The sequence below is a fragment of the Oncorhynchus gorbuscha genome, linkage group LG04, assembly GCF_021184085.1.
Source record: "Oncorhynchus gorbuscha isolate QuinsamMale2020 ecotype Even-year linkage group LG04, OgorEven_v1.0, whole genome shotgun sequence".
Lineage (NCBI taxonomy): Eukaryota > Metazoa > Chordata > Actinopteri > Salmoniformes > Salmonidae > Oncorhynchus > Oncorhynchus gorbuscha.
The window spans coordinates 10,405,040-10,431,966 of record NC_060176.1 but is presented as its reverse complement, the minus strand read 5'-3'; the positions used below and the strand labels follow the sequence as shown (position 1 = coordinate 10,431,966).

Here is a 26,927-nt window from a genome sequence, read left to right as displayed (position 1 = left end):
AACACAGCCTGGCTGTACCCTATCACCGGCAGGCAGGAAGCAGAGGATCACAGTCAGATTGGGGTCTGCTTCAGCTCCCCACACAATTCACTGCCTCTAAGAGACATTAACAATACACACACACACACAAAAACACTTACACAAACAAGCAGACACACAGACACACAGACACACAGACACACATGCACACACACGCGCACGCGCACGCACACACACGCACACACGCACACGCGCACACACACACACACACACACACACACACACACACACACACACACACACACACACACACACACACACACACACACACACACACACACACACACACACACACACACACACACACACACACACACACACACACACACACACACACACACAGCGAGAGCACATACTTATCCTCTTGCTGTAGAGAGTCAGAACAGGACAGTCTGAACAGTGAAGGTTAATAATGTTAGACTGAAACAGTTTAGACAGTTTGAGGAGCCGTGTAGGATATGTGGGGGGCAGGGCATGGCTCTGGACGTTAAGATGAAATATCACAAACAGACAGCGGCTGAAAGCCGGTTGCTGTAAATTACCGGATCGCCTGGGCTTTTATCGTCTGTATAAATGATCCTCCAAAAGTATGAGATAGAGGCTGTATATCTGAGCTCATCTTCCCCTGTCAGTCAGGGTGGCAGGTTGTTTGTGTGAGGGTGTCCCTGTCTGTTTGTACATGTCTGTATAAAGCGTTATGGTTCGACCTCCCATCTCACAACACCACCGACACTACAGCGAACAGACTGAGGACATTTTGTTGATTCATTCCCATACCAGTCTGTATCTGTCACCATCGGTCATCCCACTCACCGTACACACGCCGTTCACACACCATACACACCACACAGCCCTCTACAGGTGCTCAAAATACATAATGTAACCTCAATTCCCGTCCTTTGGAGGGGGGGGGGGGGCGCGTGCAGCAGGGTCCTTTGATGTTCCTATGTGAAATAGTGTTGGGGGGATTAGGAACAGACGCGGCCGGGCCAGGTATTGTGTGAGCACACGAGGGCCGTCAGAGCCGCAGAGCCCCCTGTCAGGACGCGTTAGGCCAGGCTGTGATCTGCTCTGTGCTCCCCTCTCCTCTCCCCCTGACTGCCTGCCTCAGTGTGCTGCTCTGTGTCTGCAGCTCAGCTAGGCCTCTCTCTGATCTCAGCTTTTCTATCTGTTCAGCAGGTCCAGGGTCACATGCCTCCGCTCATGATCCCTATTTTTCCACACGACCAACGCACCCTGGCAGCAGCCGCCGCAGCCCAGCAGGGCTTTCTCTTCCCACCGGGAATCTCTTACAAGCCAGGTATGCTCCTCTCGTTCTCTCTCTCTGTTGTTTCTTCCTGTGTCTCTGTCCGTCCTGTTCTCTGTCTACTTCTCAATGTTATGTACATGCAGTTCTCCTCCTCACAGACACAGGTTCATTTTGACAGCATGGGTCATCTTCGGACATTGATGAAGGGCCTTTCCCAATATATTCTATCCCACGTATTTATTATGGTTACATATTACATACATTTCCTTGCAATGTATTTTATGTCAGTAATGCTAATTTTCACTGCCCCAGTTATCATAGGATCCGTACACTACACATATTCCAGTCTCCACACGGCATCAAATAAAAGTGTAGTCAGTAAGGCCAAGGCAGATAATGTACAGTACTCTATGTCACCTTGTAAGTGGAGCCAAGTCTTGGGGAGGGTTCTGTGTTCAACTCCAAGGCAGCATGCCTGTTCAACAATAGATATGAGTAAAGGAGCAGTGGAATGTAAACAGCTTTTCAACATGAAAGTGTCTTGACTTCTCTGGCTGTAATCACTATGCTGAGGGACCTGCCTGCTGCAGTAACACAGTACTCTACCTAGGTACTCACTGACCCCCTCACTCTCTCACTGTGCTCATCAATCACTCAAAGGATTATGTACAGCTTAGATGTCAATTTAAACATACCTCATATGGTGGAATGTGATATCACCAGAAACAGGGCCGTATTAATGTCCAGACATACTATCCTGGGATAGTGTCTTGTCCTTTTGTATCTCTTTATGGAGATGAGCTGACACATGTCACTCATCCAGAGACAGACAGACAGACAGACAGACAGACAGACAGACAGACAGACAGACAGACAGACAGACAGACAGACAGACAGACAGACAGACAGACAGACAGACAGACAGACAGACAGACAGACAGACAGACAGACAGACAGACAGACAGACAGACAGACAGACAGACAGACAGACAGACAGACAGACAGACAGACAGACAGACAGACAGACAGACAGACAGACAGACAGACAGACAGACAGACAGTAGGAGAAAGAAGAGATGAGAAGTGTCAGGGTTAAGGTGTCAAATTGAGAGGAGGAAGAGGAGGGCCAGTGTCTCCCAGGCATACAGTAATTTGTCCTGTGGGGTTTGAAGGGTGAAGGCCCCGTCCCGGAGGTGCCTCTGCTCCCCTTGCCTGTAGCAGCTTGCCTCCCTCTCCCTTTGTGTGACGAACAGAGAAAGAGAATGGCTCCACACGCAACACATTCCAAATCCCAAAACAAATTTGTGGGAAATTGCTACGACTTGTTGTTTGACTCCCTGCTCATTGTTGCTGAGAATTAAAGATGTGCCACTCTGGGCTTCTATAATTAAATATTCAGGCAGATCATTGACCTGGAGTGGACTCCTCTCTCCTTAGCTCTATGGCTGGGTATTCCAGTTGAATTCTTGCTGAACATTGACTATCGGATGGAAGTAAAGTAATATTGCACATGCAAGGGTTTTCTCATCTCCCTGACTGCCCTGGGGGGAGGGAAAGTCCAGGCCTCTTTTTGTCTCTCCTGAATGCTCTCAGAAATACATTTGTTGTTAGCCTCATGTCACAACATTGAGGTAACTCCAGGACTTGGAGGAAGTCAGAGGGGGTGGAGTAAGATTGGCTAGTCTAGTCAGCAGGTAAATAGCAGAACATTAAAAGGTGTGGTAGTGCAGCTAATACATTTACGAAAAAGCCACAGGATGAAAAAATAGTCAGCTATTTTGGAACTACAGAGGCATGACAGCTGGAACACAGCGCCTGAGGGGATTCTCTTGCCTGTCAATTTCTTTAATACATTTGACATGGAAAATGTTTTAGTACAAATACCAGAAGGTATTATGGACTCACGGTATGCATGGGTCGCCATGTGTACACACACCCCCTGAATTATTCATGAGTTATTCATAAAGAAAAGGAAGGTCTGAAAATGACTACCAATGACTACCATGATCAACTGAAGTAGCTTAACGTCTCTACTATCCTCAACCCCCAACGCAAGATCCCACCTTATGACCCCTCTGCTAGATCAGAGGATGCTGCTGTGTCCACCCTCCATGAAGACGTAGGGAAGTGGCCAAGCGTTCACTTCCACGCTAGGGCACACTAATCTGATGTCATCTTTATAAGACAGACCCTCCCAGGGACCACTGCTTATGACCTCGACCCCGCGGTGTTGCCACGACGACAGAACTATTGCCAGCGTCGTAGCATCGCGCCATTTCTCCTTCTGCACACTGTGCTCAATGGCCCTGACGTTGCATGGCAGAGCAGAGACGCAGGTCATCCTTTAAACAAATAGACGCCAGCTCGCTCTGTTTGCATGGACACAGAGACATCCACTCTGATAGTAGTCTAATGGTCCTGCAGAATGCCTCCATGGTCATTGGGTCCCTATGCTATGATGAGGACAAACAGACATTCCCTCTGATAGTAGTCTAATGGTCCTGCAGAATGACTCCATGGTCATTGGGTCCCTATGCTATGATGAGGACACACAGACATTCCCTCTGATAGTAGTCTAATGGTCCTGCAGAATGCCTCCATGGTCATTGGGTCCCTATGCTATGATGAGGACACACAGACATTCCCTCTGATAGTAGTCTAATGGTCCTGCAGAATGACTCCATGGTCATTGGGTCCCTATGCTATGATGAGGACACACAGACATTCCCTCTGATAGTAGTCTAATGGTCCTGCAGAATGACTCCATGGTCATTGGGTCCCTATGCTATGATGAGGACACACAGACATTCCCTCTGATAGTAGTCTAATGGTCCTGCAGAATGACTCCATGGTCATTGGGTCCCTATGCTATGATGAGGACACACAGACATTCCCTCTGATAGTAGTCGAATGGTCCTGCAGAATGCCTCCATGGTCATTGGGTCCCTATGCTATGATGAGGACAAACAGACATCCACTCTGATAGTAGTCTAATGGTCCTGCAGAATGCCTCCATGGTCATTGGGTCCCTATGCTATGATGAGGACACACAGACATTCCCTCTGATAGTAGTCTAATGGTCCTGCAGAATGACTCCATGGTCATTGGGTCCCTATGCTATGATGAGGACACACAGACATTCCCTCTGATCAAATCAAATCAAATCAAATTTTATTTGTCACATACACATGGTTAGCAGATGTTAATGCGAGTAGGGCGAAATGCTTGTGCGAAATGCTTGTGCGAAATGCTTGTGCTTCTAGTTCCGACAATGCAGTGATAACCAACAAGTAATCTAACTAACAATTCCAGAACTACTACTTATACACAGTGTAAGGGGATAAGGAATATGTACATAAGGATATATGAATGAGTGATGGTACAGAGCAGCATACAGTAGATGGTATCGAGTACAGTATATACATATGAGATGAGTGTGTAGACAAAGTAAACAAAGTGGCATAGTTAAAGTGGCTAGTGATACATGTATTACATAAGGATGCAGTCGATGATGTAGAGTACAGTATATACATATGCATATGAGATGAATAATGTAGGGTAAGTAACATTATATAAGGTAGCATTGTTTAAAGTGGCTAGTGATATATTTACATAATTTCCCATCAATTCCCATTATTAAAATGGCTGGAGTTGGGTCAGTGTCAATGACAGTGTGTTGGCAGCAGCCACACAATGTTAGTGGTGGCTGTTTAACAGTCTGATGGCCTTGAGATAGAAGCTGTTTTTCAGTCTCTCGGTCCCAGCTTTGATGCACCTGTACTGACCTCGCCTTCTGGATGATAGCGGGGTGAAAAGGCAGTGGTTCGGGTGGTTGATGTCCTTGATGATCTTTATGGCCTTCCTGTAACATCGGGTGGTGTAGGTGTCCTGGAGGGCAGGTAGTTTGCCCCCGGTGATGCGTTGTGCAGTCCTCACTACCCTCTGGAGAGCCTTACGGTTGAGGGCGGAGCAGTTGCCGTACCAGGCGGTGATACAGCCCGCCAGGATGCTCTCGATTGTGCATCTGTAGATAGTAGTCTAATGGTCCTGCAGAATGACTCCATGGTCATTGGGTCCCTATGCTATGATGAGGACACACAGACATCCAGCTGGAATGACTGCTGTTACATTTCTGTTTCTGCCACCACACAATAACCGACTGGCTTGTCCCTCTTGTGACTGAATACAGTGGTTGCATTAGAGCTCCATGGAATCAGTGTCAGCCATTCATGCTCACACGTGTTGGGCCTTCTATTGTTGTTCAGCACCCACTTTCTCACCGCCTTGTTTAGCTGGATAGAGACATTGTTAGCACTTCAAACAGAGAAAGTGAAAGAGGGCATAGACTTAGTAATTGAACAATCATTCCAGAGCCACTTTTTTTCAAAGAACTCCAGTATTCTGACAGAATATTTTACATTGCCCTTGGCATCAGGTGCCCAGTGGTGAAGAGCTCTATTAGAGAGAGGCTTTTCCTGCATCAGGCCCTGCTCTATGGTCCTACCCACTCCTTTTCATTAGTGTTGAGCCCAGGCTCTCAGGCTGTGGTGTCCTCAAGCCCAGGCTCCAGGCAGCTGGAGGGCCCTGCACTAGATATGAGGGTGCTCACCGATTTAGAGGGTCAGGGCCCGATGCCGCTAAGTCCCACACAACTCCACTTAATTGGGCCCGTTTTTCAGCATGACACCTGGCTGAGAAAGGAATGCAGGATGAGATGAACCTCTCTCTCCACCATTACCATCACAGACCTTTAAACATCATTCAGCAGCTCCTGTCTGTCTCTGCTTTCTCCTTCTCTGTAGCATTATGATGTTGAACAGCTAGCGGCTCGTTGGCCCCATCTGTCTTGTTGGACAGGGAATGTCTTTGATACTGGTCTTGATGGTAGTACCGACCATATCAGAGGTAAATTACTGGTTGATTCCTATGGAGGACCCTCTGTATGTCAGCTCTGACAGGACATAAATCACCCTTGAGTTTGGTTCACTGTGGATGAGAGATCCTGTTTGTATCACAGTGGTCACTGTGCTGCATCAGGGCTCCGGCAGCCGACTTGTCATGATGAAGGGAATCCATCCATCTCATCCCTCAGCAGTTCCAGGAGTGACAACAAACACCCGATCCATAGCGTGCCAGAGTTATGTCCCCAGCTCTGACACAGCCATGGCATCATCTGCCCCCCCCCCATGTTTAACCCTCCTAGAGATCCATCACTCAGGCCTGACCATGGGATCAGTCGTCCTCAGGACAGCAGCACACTTTAAAACCCTGATTCTCTTTCATTACTGACACCAGGCTGGCAGCACGCCCAGTCTACTGGAGTCTGCATACCACCCGGGACCCTCTAGACCCCCAGAGACCCCCCTCCAGACCCCCCAGTACAGTGCCGGGGGTGTCCTCTCTTGGCAGCTGACCCCTCCCTGGTTTCACATGACTTCCTCCCTGGTTTCACATGACTTGTCATTTAGCCCCCCCTGAAGTCACACAGAACTCCCCCACTCCTCCTCCTCCTCTGCACAGAGAGAGGGATGGCATACTCATGCATTTAGAGAGAAAGGCCATGCGGATAGTAACGACCCACACCGCACCCCTCCTACGAGACAATTTGAAATCACTTCACTGGCCGGATTTTATTTGCCCCTGCCTTAAATGGCGATTGAATTTCCTGGCAGTATCACAATGTGCTGCGCTGTACAAGATTGCGAAGTGAGGGTGAAGGAAGAAAAATGGGAAGGGGGATACCTAGTCAGTACAACTGAATGCATTCAACTGAAATGTGTCTTCCTCAAAAGTACAGACATGTACCCTCATGCCTGTGGCTTAATGGCTCCATATGAAGTGACAGGCGGAAGTGGGGTCTGAACTAGGGCCAATTCCCCCTCAGTACGCATGCTTCAGTCAACCCCCACTCTCCCCTCCCCTCTCCTCTCCACTCCCCTCTCCACTCCCCTCCCCTCCCTTCTCCCTCCCCTCTCCACTCCCCCTCTCGCTCCCCCCTCCCCTCTCCCTCCCTCTCCGCTCCCCCTCCCCTCCCTTCTCCGCTCCCCTCTCTCCCCTCCCGCTCCCCCTCCCTCTCCACTCCCTCTCCGCTCCCCTCCCCTCCCTTCTCCGCTCCCCTCTCCACTCCCCTCTCCGCTCCCCCTCCCTCTCCACTCCCCTCTCCGCTCCCCTCTCCCCTCCCTTCTCCGCTCCCCTCTCCTCCCCTCTCCGCTCCCCCTCCCCTCCACTCCCCTCTCCGCTCCCCCCCTCCCTCTCCACTCCCTCTCCGCTCCCCTCTCCCTCCCCTCTCCTCTCCCCTCTCCGCTCCCTCTCCGCTCCCTTCTCCGCTCCCCTCTCCCTCCCCTCCCTCCCCCTCCCCTCCCTTCTCCGCTCCCATCTCCGCTCCCCCTCTCCTCCGCTCCCCTCTCCTCTCCCTCCCCTCCCCTCCCCTCCCCCTCCACTCCCTCCCTCCACTCCCCTCCACTCCCCTCCACTCCCCCTCTCCTCCCCTCTCCGCTCCCCCCCCTCCCGCCCCTCCTCCCTCTCCCTCCCCCTCTCCGCTCCCCTCTCCGCTCCCCTCTCCCTCCGCTCCCATCTCCGCTCCCTCTCCCTCTCCCCCTCTCCGCTCCCCTCCCTCCCCCTCTCCTCCCCTCCCCTCCCCTCTCCCTCCCCCTCCCCTCCCCTCCACTCCCATCTCCGCTCCCCCTCCTCTCCGCTCCCCCTCCCTCTCCCTCCCCTCCCCCCCCCCTCCCCTCTCCCTCCCCTCTCCCTCCCCTCTCCCTCCCCTCCGCTCCCCTCTCCCTCTCCTCTCCTCTCCCTCCCCCCTCCCCTCCCCTCTCCCTCTCCCTCTCCCTCCCCCTCCACTCCCCTCTCCGCTCCCATCCCTCTCCGCTCCCTTCTCCGCTCCCCTCTCCACTCCCCTCTCCGCTCCCCCTCCCCTCCCTTCTCCGCTCCCCTCCCTCCCTCTCCCTCCCCCTCCCTCCCTCCCCTCCCCCCCCTCCCTCCTCTCCCTCCCCTCCCTCCCCTCCTCCCCTCCCCCTCCCTCCCCTCCCCTCCCCTCTCCGCTCCCCTCCCTCCCCTCCTCCACTCCCTCCCCTCTCCACTCCCCTCTCCCTCCCCCTCTCCGCTCCCCTCTCCGCTCCCTCCCTCCCTCTCCGCTCCCATCTCTCCCTCTCCCTCCCTCCCCCTCCCCTCCCTCCCTCCCCTCCCCTCCCCTCCCCCCCCCCTCCCCTCCCCTCCCCTCTCCACTCCACTCCCTTCTCCCCTCCCCTCTCCACTCCCCTCTCCGCTCCCATCCCCTCTCCGCTCCCTTCTCCGCTCCCCTCACGCCAGTAGGCTACACTACTGGCCTGGCCCGTCTCACTGGGGTTGTTCTGTCTGTCGGTCTGTCTGTCTGTCTGAACACACTGGGCTGAGTGTAAAGGCTTCTGGTACTGAGTGACACACTCAACGCTCCCACAACATCAATCATATAGACTCCACCTACTTCATACCTGTCTTTCAAAGGCACTGTAAAGCAATCAAATAAAACTGATATAAAAAGAGTCGTTCATACTGGTTAGATTGATGTGAATCCAAGATAAGAATGTTATTTGTTAACCGTGTTATTGTAACAACACACTTGTTCTAACTAGTTTCTTAAAGCACTGTTCTCTCTTGTCGGCCAAAACTCTCACTGCCACACAAACAATGTTGTGTCAAACAATAGCAGGGCATGTCTACAAATGCCTGAGAGAACACGCCACTTCCTCTGTATAATCACTTATAATCACCCAGATATTTAACACACACACACAGTGCCTGTTCATAGTGCCTGTTGGTTTCCAGCGTGGAGATGGAGAGCAGGGAGTGGGAGTTTGAGGAGGGGGGGTGGTGAGGAGGGGGTTAGTGAGGAGGGGGGGTGGTGAGGAGGGATACGTTCCTGAGTAATGCTGCTCCAGTCGGCCCAGCTGAGCCTTTTGTTGGTGCAGATGTTTGGGCTGGGAGCCGAGGGCCCAGAGGAGGAGAGGAGAGGGAGAGGAGAGGGAGAGGAGGGCCCAGGGACTGTGTTGGCACATGCCTGGCCGCTGTGGGCCCGGCTCCCTTTGCTCATTGTCTCAACCTGTGCACATTGTCCTCTCCCCCTGACAGGTGACAACTACCCGGTGCAGTTCATTCCATCCACAATGGCAGCTGCGGCAGCGTCAGGACTCAGCCCCATCCAGCTTCAGGTATGTGCTACCACAAAGAATGCTGCTCAGGACGCCTGCCAAGCCCAGGGCAGAAAAACGGCTAAGCAGCTGTATGCTAAGTAGTGAGCTGCACACTAAATAATCCTGGAGGCCCTAGCTCCTACAAGCTTATCACCTTACACATGCAGTTTACCCTGTTTTATAGAGGATTTACCCCCATAGCTCCACCAGAGATGGCGGTTAGGATGATAATAGTTATTAGAGGGAATTAAAATCACTCCAGTTACCTTAATCACCTCCTGTAGAATCTATCAGACAGAGACTGTTTACTGTATTAGGAAAGTTAAATACAGACCTCTGATGTTCCTGCATTACACTGTATGACCTAAAGCAGTATGTGTTGTGTGCAGACAGAGGGGTGTGCAGTCTAAATGTAATCGGGAGTCCGGGAGCAGGAGAGATTATGAGAGAGAGCGGGAGAGAGCGGGAGAGAGAGCGGGAGAGAGCATGAGAGAGAGCATGAGAGAGAGCATGAGAGAGAGCGGGAGAGAGCATGAGAGAGAGTGGGAGAGAGAGCGGGAGAGAGCATGAGAGAGAGCGGGAGAGAGAGCGGGAGAGAGCATGAGAGAGAGCGGGAGAGAGCATGAGAGAGAGCGGGAGAGAGAGCGGGAGAGAGCATGAGAGAGAGCATGAGAGAGAGCATGAGAGAGAGCGGGAGAGAGAGCGGGAGAGAGCATGAGAGAGAGCGGGAGAGAGCATGAGAGAGAGCGGGAGAGAGAGCGGGAGAGAGCATGAGAGAGAGCATGAGAGAGAGCGGGAGAGAGAGCGGGAGAGAGCATGAAAGAGAGCATGAGAGAGAGCGGGAGAGAGAGCGGGAGAGAGCATGAGAGAGAGCGGGAGAGAGAGCGGGAGAGAGCATGAGAGAGAGCATGAGAGAGAGCGGGAGAGAGAGCGGGAGAATGCTGGGATAGGCTCCAAAGCCCTGCAGGGGCGTTCACATGAAGCTGTTAGAGCTGAACTGGGGTCAGGGGCTAACCCCAGGCTATACTGTTTAATAAAGATAATTATCTGGGTTCCATCTTCATAGTCATTACCGTTATAATTATTATCACTATTACCATCCAGCTCCTCTCCAGGCCCGAGCATGTTCTTTCTATCCAAATTGACAATATGTATTCCCCAGGTTACTTTCTCTGAGTTTTATTTACATAACCACTACACAGAATGGCTATGGGAAGCAGCGAAACCCTCTGTACAATTACACTAATGCTATTACTCCTGTCTGCTTGCTTAAGAAATTATCAAAGCGCTCTTTGCAGTTCTGTGAAGTATGAAGATTGAGGATATCTTTTGAAACTGTAATCATAAATATTTAAGGCTATCTGAAACTACTTGAATAAGGATCGTCAGTAGACTTTAATGTTCTGCCTTTGAAACAAAGGAGAAAGGAGAGCGAAAGAAACAAAAACAACTCTCCAAGCGCCTGCTTTTTGTGGCCCCTGTTTTGTCAACACCAGTGATAAGGTATTGATAGCAATTAAACATTAAGCTCTCTGATAGCCAGGATTCTGATTGCCAGGATTCTGATAGCCAGGATTCTGATAGCCAGGATTCTGATAGCCAGGAGTGAAACAAAATAAAACCAGAGGAGACAGGACTAGGAGGAGGGAGGAGGGGAAGGCTGAGAGGAAAGTGTCTTGTAACTTTTTCTTCTTGCTGATACATGAGCACAATTTGTCCTTCAGAGCTTATCGCTCTCAGCATTAATGAGCCTTGGCAAGTTCTAACAATGCTTGGAGCTGGAGAGCCCTGCTTTATCACGCAGCGAGCCATGCAGCCATGGGAAGAACAATCAGGAACGTGGAAGGTGTGGGATGTGTCTGCTCATGTTCTTCTTGTGTGTGTGTGTGTGTTACTCTCTGTTTGCGTATCATAGAGAAAGCTTGAGGTTAGCACAGTCTAGCCCCACTGAGTGTCTATTTCTAGTTGTGTTCTAGGTCAGATGGGCGAGCCATATATCTGAAGGTTAGGCTGGGGTGAGGAGGGGGCTTCAGCCATTAATTCTGATAACGTATTTAACCCTGGGAATGGGCGAAAACAGAGCCTCCAAGACCATGACTTGGCTGACCTTTAGAGAACTCAGTAAACAAAAAGAGGTGCATTCCTATTAATTGAAGCCTGTCCGCCTGTGGTATATTCTGGCTGCCGGCTGCTATTTACCCTGCATAGAGTCTCCCTTAAAACAGCAAGGCAAGTCAAACATGCCCTTTTCTCTAGTGCTGGGATCAACAAGCTAACCATGTGACTCCTATCACTTCTTCTACAAAGCGCTGGGGCACAGGATGATTAAAACAGAATATGAAGGCAGAGATGGAAGTGATTAAGTTAAGTTCACTCTCTCCTCTCATAGTGATAATAGTGTTAGCTTCTGCCGCCCATCTCCCTCAAGTCTACCAGTGAAACAGAGGGAGACGCCAAGAGAGGACACAGCAGGAGCTCTGTGTGTGTCACACAAGTCACATCAGGACAAAAGAAGCAGACAATGTGTTCTTTTAGTCAACAAGAACAACAGTGCTACAAAGAGGAGATTTACATTTACATTTAAGTCATTTAGCAGACGCTCTTATCCAGAGCGACTTACAAATTGATGTGTCGTTTGTGGTGGGAGGATATGAGGAGACACTTTGTCCGGCAGTTGTCTGGCTTACACTGTGGCTCCTTGTCAGTGAGAGGACAACTACTGTAATTTGAGCAGGGCATTTACCTGTAAGTACAGGAAGCATCACATTATGATGTTAGTTTCTACTGGGAAATTATGTTTAATCAATGTGGAAAACTGATTGGATTTGAAAGAAGTCATCAACTTAAGGTCATTTGGTATTTTTTTTACCCAATTTTTAACCTAAATCCAATGACATGGTGACATTTTTTGTTGATTTCACACTGAATTCACATTAGTTGACAACTCAACCAAATGTAAATCAAAACTAGACGTTGAACTAATGTCTGTGCCCAGTGGGTTATCATGTTTTTTCCAGCAGTGTGTTTCTGATGTCTCTCCTAGTCTGTGTAGGCTCTTATTCTACACGCTAATCTTTTAACAAAGCATCTGTGCTGCTAATTGCCAAGGAGATCCTGTGGAGGATCAGTCAGACAGAAGTGTGTGTGTTCTGGGTGTGATCATCAGTAATGACCATATCACTAAGTTTGGTTTTCACACATCACCAGACAGGAAGCACTGAGACTCTGCAAACCCCCCTCACCTGCAACCCCTTCAACTTCCTGGGCTGAGGACCCTCCCCCTGCATGGCATTGGCTCAGCATGCCTTTCTAATTAAAATATCTCTCCCTGTCAGCAGCCTGGCAAGGTATAATTTTCACCAATTTACTCAGTTTAGATTGTGAAATATATGAACCTTAAAAAAGTATCTTATTGGAGGAATTAATTCCCACAATGCAGCAGCGGTAATGTGCTCAGCCATCCAGTCAGGGATGCTAGCCGCTCTGTCAGTCTTAATGTTGGCCACGCACCCGCTCACAATCTCCACTGTCATAACAGTCTGGGCCCTGCGCGGAGGATCCTCTCACTCCCCCTCCTCTCTGCCCTTTCTCTCCAGGCATAAAAAACCATGGTAACAAAGGTTTAGGGCTGATGGATGTAAATGAATCTTGGTCGGTGCGTTTGAGTGTTGGAGAGTGTAATTTGCTTGTCAATACAGGGTGGGATGGCGTGGCCATGGTGGCTGGCAGGGAGAGGCTGTCGCCAGGCATTTTCGGTACACAGGGCAATTTCACTCAGTGCTTCCCTGACAGATTGGCCCTCGTCTACGAGTCACAGGAGAGAAGGTGTAAACTATCCCTCCGACCGAGTGCCCCTCTTCATTAGGGTCCACTCAGGCCTGGGATGAGCTCAGGACAAGCAGGAAACAATGGCTCCATCCTGGACTGTCCCGGCCTGATTACAACTGACACATCTCACCTAACAGGGGAATTTGTGCTCAGATTGTACCCCGATGTGTCCCGCCACCCACTATAGTCAATTGAGTGGACAAAACAAGAGAAGAATTTCCTTAAATTTCACAAATTAATTTTCTATTTGGAGTTGCACTTAATTTGTTGTCTGTACACTATCCCCTCTCCCAGAAATTGCCCTCTGAAAAACAATTTCCTTAAAGCTGATTTTGGCCTGATACATTGTTGGGCCCTTTTACCAGGGTGATAAACAGGAGGGAACTTTAGACAGGACTGTTTTTTATCATTGGAGCCAGACTTTGGGGTTTAAGCAGTTTTAGAGAAATCATCATTGGATAAAGCGGAACATCTGTGTCCTCTCTATAGAGGATCAGAGAGAGCAGCAAATAGGAGCCTCTGCTTTCACTCTGTCAAATCTCAAATTTTCTCCCTATCTCTCTGCCCCTCAGTCTCGCTCTATCCCTTTCTCTCATCTATATCTCCCTGCTTTCTCCTCCATCTCCTACTTTGTATATTACCCTCTTTCTTTCTCTCATGTCTTTTCTTATGGTCTTTCTGTGTGTCACTCCTGCTCCTTTTCTTCCCCAAATTACACAGGCCGCCACATCCTTAAGCTTTAAAATATTGGATGTTAAATTGCTTGAGTGGTGACTTTACACTGCAATTACCATCCATCACAGTGGAAATGGTATCACTCAGGCCCCATGCTAAACCTGCTCCAGCCTCGCTGTCATAAACACATGAAAAGCAGCAGCCCACGTTCTACAATGACAACCAGACCAGATCTGAGCAGAGAGAGATGCGTGTGGAGGGCACTCAGTGGCTGAGACGGCTGGAGTGACAGGGAGGACTCAGAGTCTCAAAGACTCCCAGACAGAGAGGGAGAGCAGGAAACCTGGTATTATCTTTTGTTTGGAGGCAAATGCATGTGTACTCCGGATGTGTGGAGAGACTGGGGCCTCTGCCATCACCAACAACAAGTGAAGCACTTTTCACTTTGAGTTTAAAGAGAGAAGAACTGAGACAGACAGACAGAGAGAGAGGGAGAGAGAGAGAGAGAGAGAGAGAGAGAGAGAGAGAGAGAGAGAGAGAGCAGCTGGTTCTCTGTTTGTGAGGAGAGGAAAAGAGAGGAGTGTGGTCTTTGAAGGTAACCCAGAGCAGTGCTAGCTGTGTGTGGAGAGGAGGAGAGCTAATGGGAAGGCTAGGTGAGCAGCTGGATAGACTATTTAGTGAACAGAGGGACAGATGGACAGAGTGTGGATAATGCAGTGAGAGGCGCTGAATGTGAGGACTGGCTCAGGGGCCTGACTGATGACTAGGAGCTTTGGGCCTGAAGAACCCACACAGTGCTAGGCTGGGATAGTTAGATTCAAGATGAGAAGGATTGTGTTGTTGAGAGTGTGTGCATTTGTGTGTGTGTATTAGAGTGAGGCAGGCTGGAAAGAGAGAGAAAGAGAGAAAGAGGAGGGGTAGAGCAGGGGAGCAGGTTGGGTGCCAGCAGAGGAGACAGATGTTGGGCCATACTGGAAATCATCGGCACAGTGCACCAGGACGCCTGGCTCCACTCTTGACATCTGGGCCTGGCCTGGGTCAGCCTGCCTGGTCGCCCTGGGCAATGAGCCTGTACAAGCCTTGTGGCAAACGGGGCTGGCGTTGCGCTGCCTTTTAAACGGCGGGGTGCACCGGAGCACGATTAATGCCCTCATGTCCACCTCACTGCTCAGCAGAGGCAAGGCAGAGGTGACTGAGAGAGAGAGAGAGAGAGAATGACAGAGAGAGAGAGAGAGAGAATGACAGAGAGAGAGAGAGAGAGAATGACAGAGAGAGAGAGAGAGAGAGAGAGAGAGAGAGAGAGAGAGAGAGAGAGAGAGAGAGAGAGAGAGAGAGAGAGAGAGATTGAGAGAGAGAACACCCACTGCCTCAAACAGCGGACAGACATCACACACACAATGCCGTGATGTATAGAATAGCTGTGTCTTCTTTCAGTCATTTATACTCTGCAGAGATGTTTTTCAGTGTGTCTGTTGCATCAGAGTGAGTTGAATCTGTGGCCTCAGTTGTTGTAAGTGTGTAATGCACCATAATGGCTGGGAGCAGGAAGGCTTTCCAAATCTGCCACTGTATTTTACAGCATCTGTCACTGAGCTTTGGCCCTTCTCTTTAAGAACAAACAAGATTCTACAGCTTGTTTTTCTGAGAAATGTTTTTTTCCCTCCCTGTTTTTCCCCCAAAGCCCAATTCTCATCCCCCTTGCTCTCCCTCCTCTGCCCCAAGTTCACAAATTGCAGAACCTACGTACTGAACCTACTCTGCCTGTTATCAGTGCTCCTCTCTAGTTGTTGCTTTTCCTTTCCGTTTAACACCAAATTAAAAGTGTGGAAACTTAACGAATACCAGGCTGAAACAACGCAAATCTAATTAATTGGGATTGACAATCATTATTTTGTTCCGAATGGACTGGTTTATCCAAGAGGCAAAATAATGAGTTCTCCTTATACATAAAAATGGGTAATTGATCTATTGCCTTTTAAATATATGCCCTATATCTAAATAGTCTCTGTTGAGTCTAATATGCTGGGCGCATGGTCTGGACATGTGCTGAGATGTCCAACATCAGTGAAGTGTGTAATCTCAGTATAATGTTGTCGCAGGCAGAAAAGTGAACCTCCTCGTTTAACCTCTGCCGCCTCCAGAGGGCTTGTTTTTAATTACTAGAGGCTAACAAGCTGACCTTGGGCCTGGCGCGCTCATTTGGAATCCATGCTCGCTGAGATGTGCTCTGCTCTTTTGGGAGAGACGGGGGGAGGGAGGAAGGGAAGGAGGGAGAGAAGGAGGGAGGGACGGGGTCACAGGAAGGGTGTGTGTGTGTGTGTGTGTTTGTGTGTGTGTGTTTTAACTGTTTTCTGTGAGGAAGGGGATACTGTAGGAGTCAACACATAGGCTTTGTTCAGTTTTCGTTCATGTTTCTGTGTTCTGGCAGAAATAGCATCATCCCCAGGAGAACCCAGGCAGCAGGACCTCTGTGCCTGCCTGCCTGCCTGCCCCTGCCTGCCTGCCCAGCAGAGCCATGGGGGAGGGGGGAGGGCTGAGGGAGTATAATGTCAAACATCCAGAGAAACAGGAAACTTTACCAGCCCCAATGATTTATAGTATATAGCACTGAAACCATAACATGACATTTATCATAGACATAACTTGTTGTGTTAAAAGTAGTCATTATTCACCCCCATTTTCTCTCTCTTTTCCTCTCTCTCTCTCTTTTCCTCTCTCACTCTTACACTATCTCTCTCTCTCTCTCTCTCTCTCTCTCTCTCTCTCTCTCTCTCTCTCTCTCTCTCTCTCTCTCTCTCTCTCTCTCTCTCTATCTATCTATCTATCTATCTATCTATCTATCTATCTATCTATCTATCTATCTATCTATCTATCTATCTATCTATCTATCTATCTATCTATCTATCTATCACCTGGGGCACCAAGCCAGCTCTTCCCAGTCCCCAGCCTCTGCCCCTTCACCAGCCCATGATCACTGTCCTACTATTGACTTTCAGTGTGACCCTCATTACCAACAGGCACCTTCTGCCGTGGCAGCCCTGCAAGATGAAGGGGGGCGTGGGGCATGGGGAAGGGAGTATGTGTGGGCATGGGGAAGGCAGATGTGTGGGGTATGGGGAAGGCAGATGTTCTTCAGTTAGGGGCCTGGAACATGTGTCCTGGCCAGAGACAGTGTCAGTCAGTCAGTCTCCTGTCTCCATCTCTCCCTCTCTCTCCCTCAAACTCACACCCCTCTGTTTCACCTAGTACACAGTTAGTTAACACGTACCTTTTTACACAACTAGGCTGAAATGCACCGGAGACGTGGCAGCCCTCCTGGTTTAGTTAGTGGTGGACTGTGTGTCGTGTCACACCTCCCTCCTCTCTGTCCTTGAGCGGTGCATGGTTTAGTTAGTGGTGGACTGTGTGTCGTGTCACACCTCTCTCCTCTCTGTCCTTGAGCTGCATGGTTTAGTTAGTGGTGGACTGTCCTGTTGAGCGGTGCATGTTTTAGTTAGTGGTGGACTGTGTGTCGTGTCACACCTCCCTCTCTGTCCTCTCTGTCCTTGAGCGGTGCATGGTTTAGTTAGTGGTGACATGTGTTTCACACCTCCCTCCTCTCTGTCCTTGAGCGGCGCATGGTTTAGTTAGTGGTGGACTGTGTGTCGTGTCACACCTCCCTCCTCTCTGTCCTTGAGCGGTGCATGGTTTAGTTAGTGGACTGTGTGTCGTGTCACACCTACCTCCTCTCTGTCCACATGGTTTAGTTAGTGGTGGACTGTGTGTCGTGTCACATGGTTTAGTTAGTGGTGGACCTCCTCCCCTCCTCTCTGTCCTGTCCTTGAGCGGTGCATGGTTTAGTTAGTGGTGGACTGTGTGTCGTGTCACACCTCCCTCCTCTCTGTCCTTGAGCGGTGCATGGTTTAGTTAGTGGTGGACTGTGTGTCGTGTCACACCTCCCTCCTCTCTGTCCTTGAGCGGTGCATGGTTTAGTTAGTGGTGGACTGTGTGTCGTGTCACACCTCTCTCCTGCATGTCTTCCTGCTCTCCTGATTGTGTTTATTGTTTCCTACCTCCTGGAGTCTGCCTGTGCTGGGTAGTGCTGCAGCTCCTCCCCCCATGGCTACGTCCTGCTAATCAGGCCTCACAAAAGCCAGGCTGACTGCCTCTAATTTGAAGCAAAACCCAATTATGCTCTTTTTCCGGAACAATAAAGTTCTTCCCACTCGAGGTCAGGGGCTTTGCCCATCTACAGCTCTGTTAACAAACATCTGTCCAACAGACTTGGCTTCCGCTCCTACACAGACTGGAGCCTCACGTGGAGCCTAGAGACATAGTCAGGCAGCTCAACGAGGACCATGCTCAACTCCTCTGCAAACAACTATGTCACCCTAACCCAAAATGCTTAAACTAACTCAACTATGTCACCCTAACCCAAAAGGCTCAAACTAACTCAACTATGTCACCCTAACCCAAAATGCTCAAACTAACTCAACTATGTCACCATAACCCAAAAGGCTCAAACTAACTCAATATGTCACCCTAACCCAAAATGCTCAAACTAACTCAACTATGTCACCATAACCCAAAAGGCTCAAACTAACTCAATATGTCACCCTAACCCAAAATGCTCAAACTAACTCAACGTTGTATTAGTGAGATGGATTTGGGGTGGGGGGTAGAGTTGTGTCCATTTCTGTGGCCCCTTGAAGACAAAAGGCTGTTTGTGTGTGAGGCGGGGGCAGCGCTATCATTGTGGGAACATAATCAGTCGGTCATTTCCGTTGCCCATGTGCTGTTGTTCGCCTTGGGTCCCCCAGAAGAATGAACCTTTTGTGTGCCGTGTATGTGGCGGCGATAAAGTTTGGTCCAGGAGAGTATACATGTTTATATCTGGAGATATGTGAGCAGGACACAAAGTGCTTTGTTTGGCTTTAGTCTGCGTCTGCACTATGGAGGGTGGGGCACACAGGCCACCATGGCTGTGCCATATTTTCCATCCAGACAAATGGAGTCTGTATGGGGCCCCGGCAAACCAGGAAATGAGACGGGGCATGCTGATTGGTGATACCGAACAGAAAGTAAATTCCCCTTGACAACGCCATCCGTTTGAATAACATAGAAACTGAGCGGCTTACCTACTCTGAACCAAAAAGGCTTGTCAGAGAGTGATGTGGTGGTGTCTGTCTGGTCTGGAGCTGTGAATGATTGTACATATGGTACACTACCTAGCCCTCACTCTGAGACAGCAGTCCTAGATGACAGACCCCTGCCACTTACAGCAAGGGACAAAAGCCAATTGAACCACTTAACTGGTGGCCAATCAATAATAGCCTGAGGCAAACAGTAGCGCTGACAACATAGGGAGTGAGTCTTAGTGGTCTCTTAGAGAGGGGTCAGTACAAAAACATAATCAACTTCAGATCTGATCATAAAACAATCTTCTTTATGCTGTGTTCAAACTGACTGGAAAATAGTGGAAAGTCAGATTTGTATTTGAATGTTATTAGATAACCATGATTTATAACTCACATGTTCATAGTAGAGGTCGGCCGATTTCAAGTTTTCATAAAAATCCGTAATCTGCCTTTTTGGACACCGATTATGGCTGATTACATTGTCTCCATGAGGAGACTTTTTGGCAGGCTGACCACCTGTTACGCAAATGCAGCAAGGAGCCAAGGTAAGCTGCTAGCTAGCATTAAACTTATCTTATAAAAAACAATCTTTGCATAATCACTAGTTAACTACACGTGGTTGATGATATTACTCGGTTAACGAGCTTGTCCTGCGTTGCATATAATCCATGCGGTGCCTGTTAACTTATCATCGAATCACAGCCTACTTCAACTTTGCCAAACGGATGATGATTTTACAAAAGCGCATTGCCGAAAAAAGCAATCTTGCACGACTGTACCTAACCATAAACATCAATGACTTTCTTAAAATCAATACACAGAAGTATACATTTTTAAACCTGCATATTTAGTTAAAAGAAATGTATGTTAGTAGGCTAGGGAAATTGTGTCACTTCTCTTGCGTTCAGTGCAAGCAGAGTCAGGGTATATGCAACAGTTTGGGCCACCTGGCTCGATGCAAACTAATTTGCCAGAATTTTACATAATTATGACATAACATCGAAAGTTTTGCAATATAACAGCAATATTTAGACTTAGGGTTGCCCACCCGTTCGATAAAAGTTTTGTAAGAAAAAAAAGTTTTGTTTTCAAAATAATAGTTTCCGGATTTGACCATATTAATGACCAAAGGCTCGTATTTCTGTGTTTTTATTATATTAAAATTAAGTCTATGATTTGATTATTATAATTTTTTACATTTTACCCCCAATTTCGTGGTGTCCAATTGTTAGTATCTACTATCTTATCTTGTCTCTCCTGAACTCCTGACCGGGCTCGGGAGAGACAAAGGTCGAAAGTCATGTGTCCTCCGAAACACAACCCAACCAACCAAGACGCACTGCTTCTTAAAACAGCACGCATCCAACCCGGAAGCCAGCCACACCAATGTGTCGGAGGAAACACTGTGCACCTGGCGACCTTGGTTAGCATGCACTGCCACAGGAGTCGCTGGTGCGTAATGAAACAAGGATATCCCTACCGGCCAAACCCTCCCTAACCCAGACGACGCTAGGCCAATTGTGCGTCGCCCCACAGACCTCCCGGTCGCGGCCGGCTGTGACAGAGCCTGGGCGCGAACCCAGGGGCTCTGGTGGCACAGCTAGCGCTGCAGTGCAGTGCTCTAGACCACTGCGCCACCCTATGATTTGATATTTGATAGAGCAGTCTGACTGAGTGGTGGTAGGCAGCTGCAGGCTCATAAGCATTCATTCAAACTTTACTGCGTTTGCCAGCAGCTCTTAGCAATGCTTGAAGAACAGTGCTGTTTATGACTTCAAGCCTATCAACTCCAGAGATTAGGCTGGTAATACTATAGTCTTATTAGAACATCCAATAGTCAATGGTATATGAAATACAAATGGTATAGAGAGAAATAGTCAACGCATCATAAATCCAATAATAACTATAACCTAAAACTTCTTAACTGGCAATATTGAAGAACTGGGAATATTGAACCACCAGCATTCATATGTTCTGAGCAAGGAACTTAAACGTTAGCTTTTTTACATGGCACATATTCGACTTTTACCTTCTTCTTCAACACTGTATTTTTGCATTATTTAAACCAAATTGAGCAAGTTTTATTATTTATTTGAGACTAAATAGATTTGATTTATTTATTATATTAAGTTAAAATAATAGTGTTCATTCAGTATTGTTGTAATTGTCATTATTTCAAATATATACTATACAAAAAAATCTGCCGATTAATCGGTACCGTCTTTTTTTGGTCCTCCAATAATCGGTATCGACGTTGAAAAATCATAATCGGTCGACCTCTAGTTCATAGTGCCTAGATGTTTTAACAGGCATCACTAAAGCCTCCAGCTTTCATCAATGATAGACAATCTGCCTTCCTTATATCTTAAGTTTATTTAAATTATGATGTTTATCGGTTTGTGACCCAAAACCGTTTTCTGTGATGTGTGTCTGACAACTTTTATTTTAAATATGTTTTCAAAAGCCATATCAGTATGCGTAATAACCCCTTCACTAAGCGCCTGCCAGGTAATCAGGACAGCAGTAGACACATATAATATTATACAGAGTTCAACCGCTTTTCAGTGTGGAAACGTGATTGTCATTAAACGCTTAGCCAGTCATCAAAACCACACGTCTGAGTGGTAAGTCACCACTGGTTACTGATTTATCGCCAAGGAAAATAAGCATGATGACATCAATGGTCTTTGTGCAGCAGGCAGGACGGGGCCTTAATAATGTATGCGTTTAATGTGTTCTGTGATGGGAGTCCAACTGGGTTTGGTTTTCTAACCGTGTGGGATGGCAGGCGTATAGAGGGCCAGCTCAGGTGGCTGTGTAGTAGTGTCCTATTACAGACCAGAAAGCCCAACAGAAACCTCTCTACTGTGGAGGGAAAGCAGAACAGTCTCTCTCCTGTTGAGTCTGAAAACCTCTCTACTGTGGAGGGAAAGCAGAACAGTCTCTCTCCTGTTGAGTCTGAAAACCTCTCTACTGTGGAGGGAAAGCAGAACAGTCTCTCTCCTGTTGAGTCTGAAAACCTCTCTACTGTGGAGGGAAAGCAGAACAGTCTCTCTCCTGTTGAGTCTGAAAACCTCTCTACTGTGGAGGGAAAGCAGAACAGTCTCTCTCCTGTTGAGTCTGAAAACCTCTCTACTGTGGAGGGAAAGCAGAACAGTCTCTCTCCTGTTGAGTCTGAAAACCTCTCTACTGTGGAGGGAAAGCAGAACAGTCTCTCTCCTGTTGAGTCTGAAAACCTCTCTACTGTGGAGGGAAAGCAGAACAGTCTCTCTCCTGTTGAGTCTGAAAACCTCTCTACTGTGGAGGGAAAGCAGAACAGTCTCTCTCCTGTTGAGTCTGAAAACCTCTCTACTGTGGAGGGAAAGCAGAACAGTCTCTCTCCTGTTGAGTCTGAAAACCTCTCTACTGTGGAGGGAAAGCAGAACAGTCTCTCTCCTGTTGAGTCTGAAAACCTCTCTACTGTGGAGGGAAAGCAGAACAGTCTCTCTCCTGTTGAGTCTGAAAACCTCTCTACTGTGGAGGGAAAGCAGAACAGTCTCTCTCCTGTTGAGTCTGAAAACCTCTCTACTGTGGAGGGAAAGCAGAACAGTCTCTCTCCTGTTGAGTCTGAAAACCTCTCTACTGTGGAGGGAAAGCAGAACAGTCTCTCTCCTGTTGAGTCTGAAAACCTCTCTACTGTGGAGGGAAAGCAGAACAGTCTCTCTCCTGTTGAGTCTGAAAACCTCTCTACTGTGGAGGGAAAGCAGAACAGTCTCTCTCCTGTTGAGTCTGAAAACCTCTCTCTGTGATGAGTGGAAAAAGAGCGCTCCAAGTGTGCTGAATGAGAGCCATGGCTGTGTGGTTTTTAAGGCTGCTGTCTCTCCCCGGAGTCAAGCTTTGATATACAGTAAAGACCTTTGATGGAGGTCCTCTGCCAGGCATGGAAAGAGAGGAAGACGTGAATGAGACACAGAGAGTGAGAGAGAGACAGAGAGCAAGAGAGACAGAGAGCAAGAGAGACAGAGAGAGAAAGAGGAGAGAGCAAGAGAGACAGAGAGAAAGAGAGGAAAAGAGAGAAAGAGAAAAAGCTTTGAATGGTGTCTGGCTTTGGATGTTAATGACTTGTGGGTTTCCTCCCTCTCCTCTCTACAGCAACTGTATGCCGCCCAGCTTGCCAGCATGCAGGTCTCTCCTGGAGCCAAGATGCCGCCACTCCCCCAGCCTCCCAACAACAGCGGGCCCATCTCCCCCTCCGGCCTAAAGAACGACAAGAGATCCTCCAGCCCTATCACTCAAGTCAAGGTAGGCCCTGCCTCTCACCCCTCACTTCACCCACCTACAGCCCACCGCCTAAGTACTGGAGTGGTTCTTGACCCAGCCTGCTGATAACTCAGTAAATGAGTGGTAGTAGTGGTAGTGGTGCTGCTGTTCTGTGTTCTGTGCTAATACTGGGACAAACTTCTTACCGGCCCATCAATCTGTGGGCCTTTAACAAGGCCCACTCTCTCTCAACCAGAACTCTGTGGACATGGTTGCTATGGCTGTGGGTGCTCTAAGTGAGAGAATTTGTGGAACACATGGTTTCAGATCACAAGGAACAGAAGAACCTTTTTTATTATGACGGAACAAAACCATTAGAACAGAGAGAGAATCACTCGTATGTAAATGCAGTTTAAAAAGTGATGGGAAAAGGAAGGATTGATGACTCTTATTGTCTTGTAAATAAACCCGAGAGCAGGGTCTGCTACTGCATGGCCTGGATCCACCAGACCTCCGTATGGAGCATAGAGTAGATACATCATCCTCTCACCATGCGAGGACATAATCAGAAACATGCCTCCATTTGGAAAAGTTTAGCTTAATATCACTATAGTGAAGGGATTTAAATCATGTCATTGAATTGTACATTAGGCATTAGGGCAGCTCTCTCTCTCTCTGGTATTCTCTTCGGCATGCAAGCTCTGGAACTAAACACGGCCTCCCCCACAACCCCACCACACCTCCCCCATGACCCCAGGCACACAGCCTCCTGGGAGCTCATCCATGGGCCTGTATCAAGCTGTCTCCTAAACCCTGTCACTTTATAGGATCTATGTCATCAAGGCTGTTTGTTAGATAAGAGGCACTACACAGATCCTACAGGTCTTTTCACTCAGATATTGTGACATTGTGTTGCCGTTCTGAATGGGCTCTATGGGTATTTATCATACTTCTAAACACTAAGGTTGTGAGCTTGAACTATCAATAATTAAACACTAATGTAAAGTACATATGTCCCCAAAGCCCCATCTGTATTCATCTTTAGTTAGAATTAGATTGCTGTTAGTTTTGTTTGTCAGCTTTTGGCTTCATTGGATGACAAACTGTTATTGGCACAGCAATAACAAGGCCTTGAGGCAGTCTGTGTCTGAGCCAGCCATATGTTTGGACAAGGAGACACTTGGGCTTTGAAAAAGACTGTTAACAACAGCATACAGACTAATCTCATCGAAGAGACTTCACTAGAGAGACGTATAAGGAGGCAGTAGAGCTATCCTTGACCCACCCAGGTACTTTCCTCCACTGGTACGTGTGTAATACCTACACTACCATCCAGTCAGGTAGCAGGTATCCTCTCCAAGAGCTCCTAGACACTGGCCTGGAGAACACCACAGATCACCATCAGCCTCAATCACACCTTACTGCTGCTCTGTGCTGTACTGCAACCAGCCCAGCAGACATGTCCTCCTGTGACCCGACATCTCACATTAACTCACACAACTTTACAAAGAATGCAGTTATACATTTATTACACACTGTTGTATGCAGTATTACATGAAACAAATGACTAACACCAGTATCGGCAAATGAGAAAGGAAATTGGAAAACAACTTAATGAATTAGATAACGCAACTGACGTTTGATGACTGTTACTTACAACCATCTTTAATCATCACCATGTATCTCTGTAATGTGGTTATTATTCATTCTTAGACCAGAGAAGAGGGAGAACAGATGAAGATGTACAGAGAGGCAAAATCGGATTGAATTAGTGTGAACAAAGGTGCTCAGCAACTGTGAGGACAGCCATGATGGCATGGTGCCAGCAGATGAATGAGGAGAGGAGGGGAGAGAATGAGAGAGGAGGGGACAGGAGCGGAAAAGCGGGGGAGAGTAGAGAAGGATAGAAGACGGGAGAGGAAAGAAGGGGAAGGGAGAGGGGGGAGCAGTGGACGGTCAGATAGGAGCGCTAGTAATTAGCCAGAAGCAGAGTGTTGTCTGGGAGCCCACACATCCTCCAATAGGAGGAGCCCTTATTCACATCTGTCTCCTCTCCCTCCCGCTGTTTCTCCCTCTCTATCTCTCTTCTATCTCTCTCCCTCTTCCACTCTCTCTCCTATCTATCTCTCTTCTATCTCTCTCCCTCTTCCACTCCCTCTCCTATCTCTCTCTTCTATCTCTCTCCCTCTTCCACTCCCTCTCCTATCTATCTCTCTTCTATCTCTCTCTCCCTCCCTCTTCCACTCTCTCTCTCTCTCTCTCTCTCTCGCTCTCTCTCTCTCTCTCTCTCTCTCGCTCTCTCTTCCACTTCGCTCCCTTACCCCATCTCCACAAGGAGGAGGGAACGCAGCCTCTCAACCTGTCCGCCCGGCCCAAGACGGCAGAGCTGGTCAAGTCCCCCACATCCCCCACACACAGCCTGTTCTCAGGCAGCAAGACCAGCCCCAACAGCCTGTCCAAGAGTGGCATCCCCAGTCCCCTCGGAGGCATGGGCCGTGGGTCTTCTCTGGGTAAGAAGTGGCCACACTGCATCTCACCTCCGGCTCTCCAATAGTCAATACATACTGACTGAATCTGTTTTGAAGTTGGCACCCCCTCGATCACATAGAAAGATCATTATAATTCCATAACATTGATCGAAGCTCGATATTTTGTTGGTTTTATTTTCTGTGTTTAGATCATGGGAGTTGAACATATAATATTTCACACTGTCAAGTTGTAAAAATGGCTTTGAATGTTGCCCTATTTCATCTGGATGAACCAGAAGTTAATGACGTTTATCCTAGACAAAACTATTGACACAATTGCAACTCTTAATCTCGGTGGAACCTTGGTATTAAAAACCATGCAATCTAGAGCTGCGGATGTTGTAACACATGATTTGTTTTTAAGAGGTCTCACGTTTCACCATCCCTCTCATGTTAAGCCTTTCTACTCAGCTAACTGTTATTAAATGCAGCCTTTCATTAAAGTGCCTGCATTTCCACTGTTCCGCTCAGACTGGGGGTTTGAACCCCATGTTTGTTTTATTCTATTTCTGTGTCTTTTACTGCCATCCCTCCTCACCTAACTTTGAGATGTTAATTACACAAAGAAGGTCGACAGACTCGGTCTACTGCCTCTCGCTGTCTTTAAAACAGACCCACCCGTACACAGATTCAGGCAGCATACACGTGCACTTGCACGCACGCGCACACACACTCCCTGACAGGAAAAAAGGGAAGAGGACCTCCTACAAGGCTTGATTCTCCACATAGGATGATGAACACCTGCCAGTGGGCTCATTCACTTTGAATCAAAATGAATAGTGTGAATGTGTATCTACTGTGTGTGTGGGATAACTGGGTGTGACTCCCTCCCCAGACATCCTGTCCAGCCTGAACTCCACAGCGCTGTTCGGGGACCAGGATGCGGTGATGAAGGCCATCCAGGAGGCCAGGAAGATGAGGGAACAGATCCAGAGAGAGCAGCTGCAGCATCACCAGCAGGGCATGGAGGCCAAGCTCTCTGCCCTCACAGGCATGGGCCTCAACAACTGCAACAGGGCTGACAAGGTCAGAATCCCTGACCCCGTCCGTCTGTCTGGCCATCCAGCTCTCTGTCTCATTC

At 48.4% G+C, this 26,927-nt stretch overlaps 1 protein-coding gene across 4 annotated transcripts in view; it reads left to right on the top strand.

Moving 5' to 3' along the window:
- Window positions 1-26,927, top strand: part of sox6 (SRY-box transcription factor 6) — a 144,478-nt gene that overhangs the window by 85,572 nt on the left and 31,979 nt on the right. For all 4 annotated transcript variants that reach the window (XM_046345734.1, XM_046345737.1, XM_046345736.1 and 1 more), the window contains 5 exons: window positions 1,219-1,339; window positions 9,398-9,477; window positions 23,211-23,360; window positions 25,654-25,828; window positions 26,682-26,872. In XM_046345734.1, coding sequence (XP_046201690.1) covers window positions 1,219-1,339; window positions 9,398-9,477; window positions 23,211-23,360; window positions 25,654-25,828; window positions 26,682-26,872 — 717 coding nt within the window. The remainder of the gene's footprint in view (window positions 1-1,218; window positions 1,340-9,397; window positions 9,478-23,210; window positions 23,361-25,653; window positions 25,829-26,681; window positions 26,873-26,927) is intronic.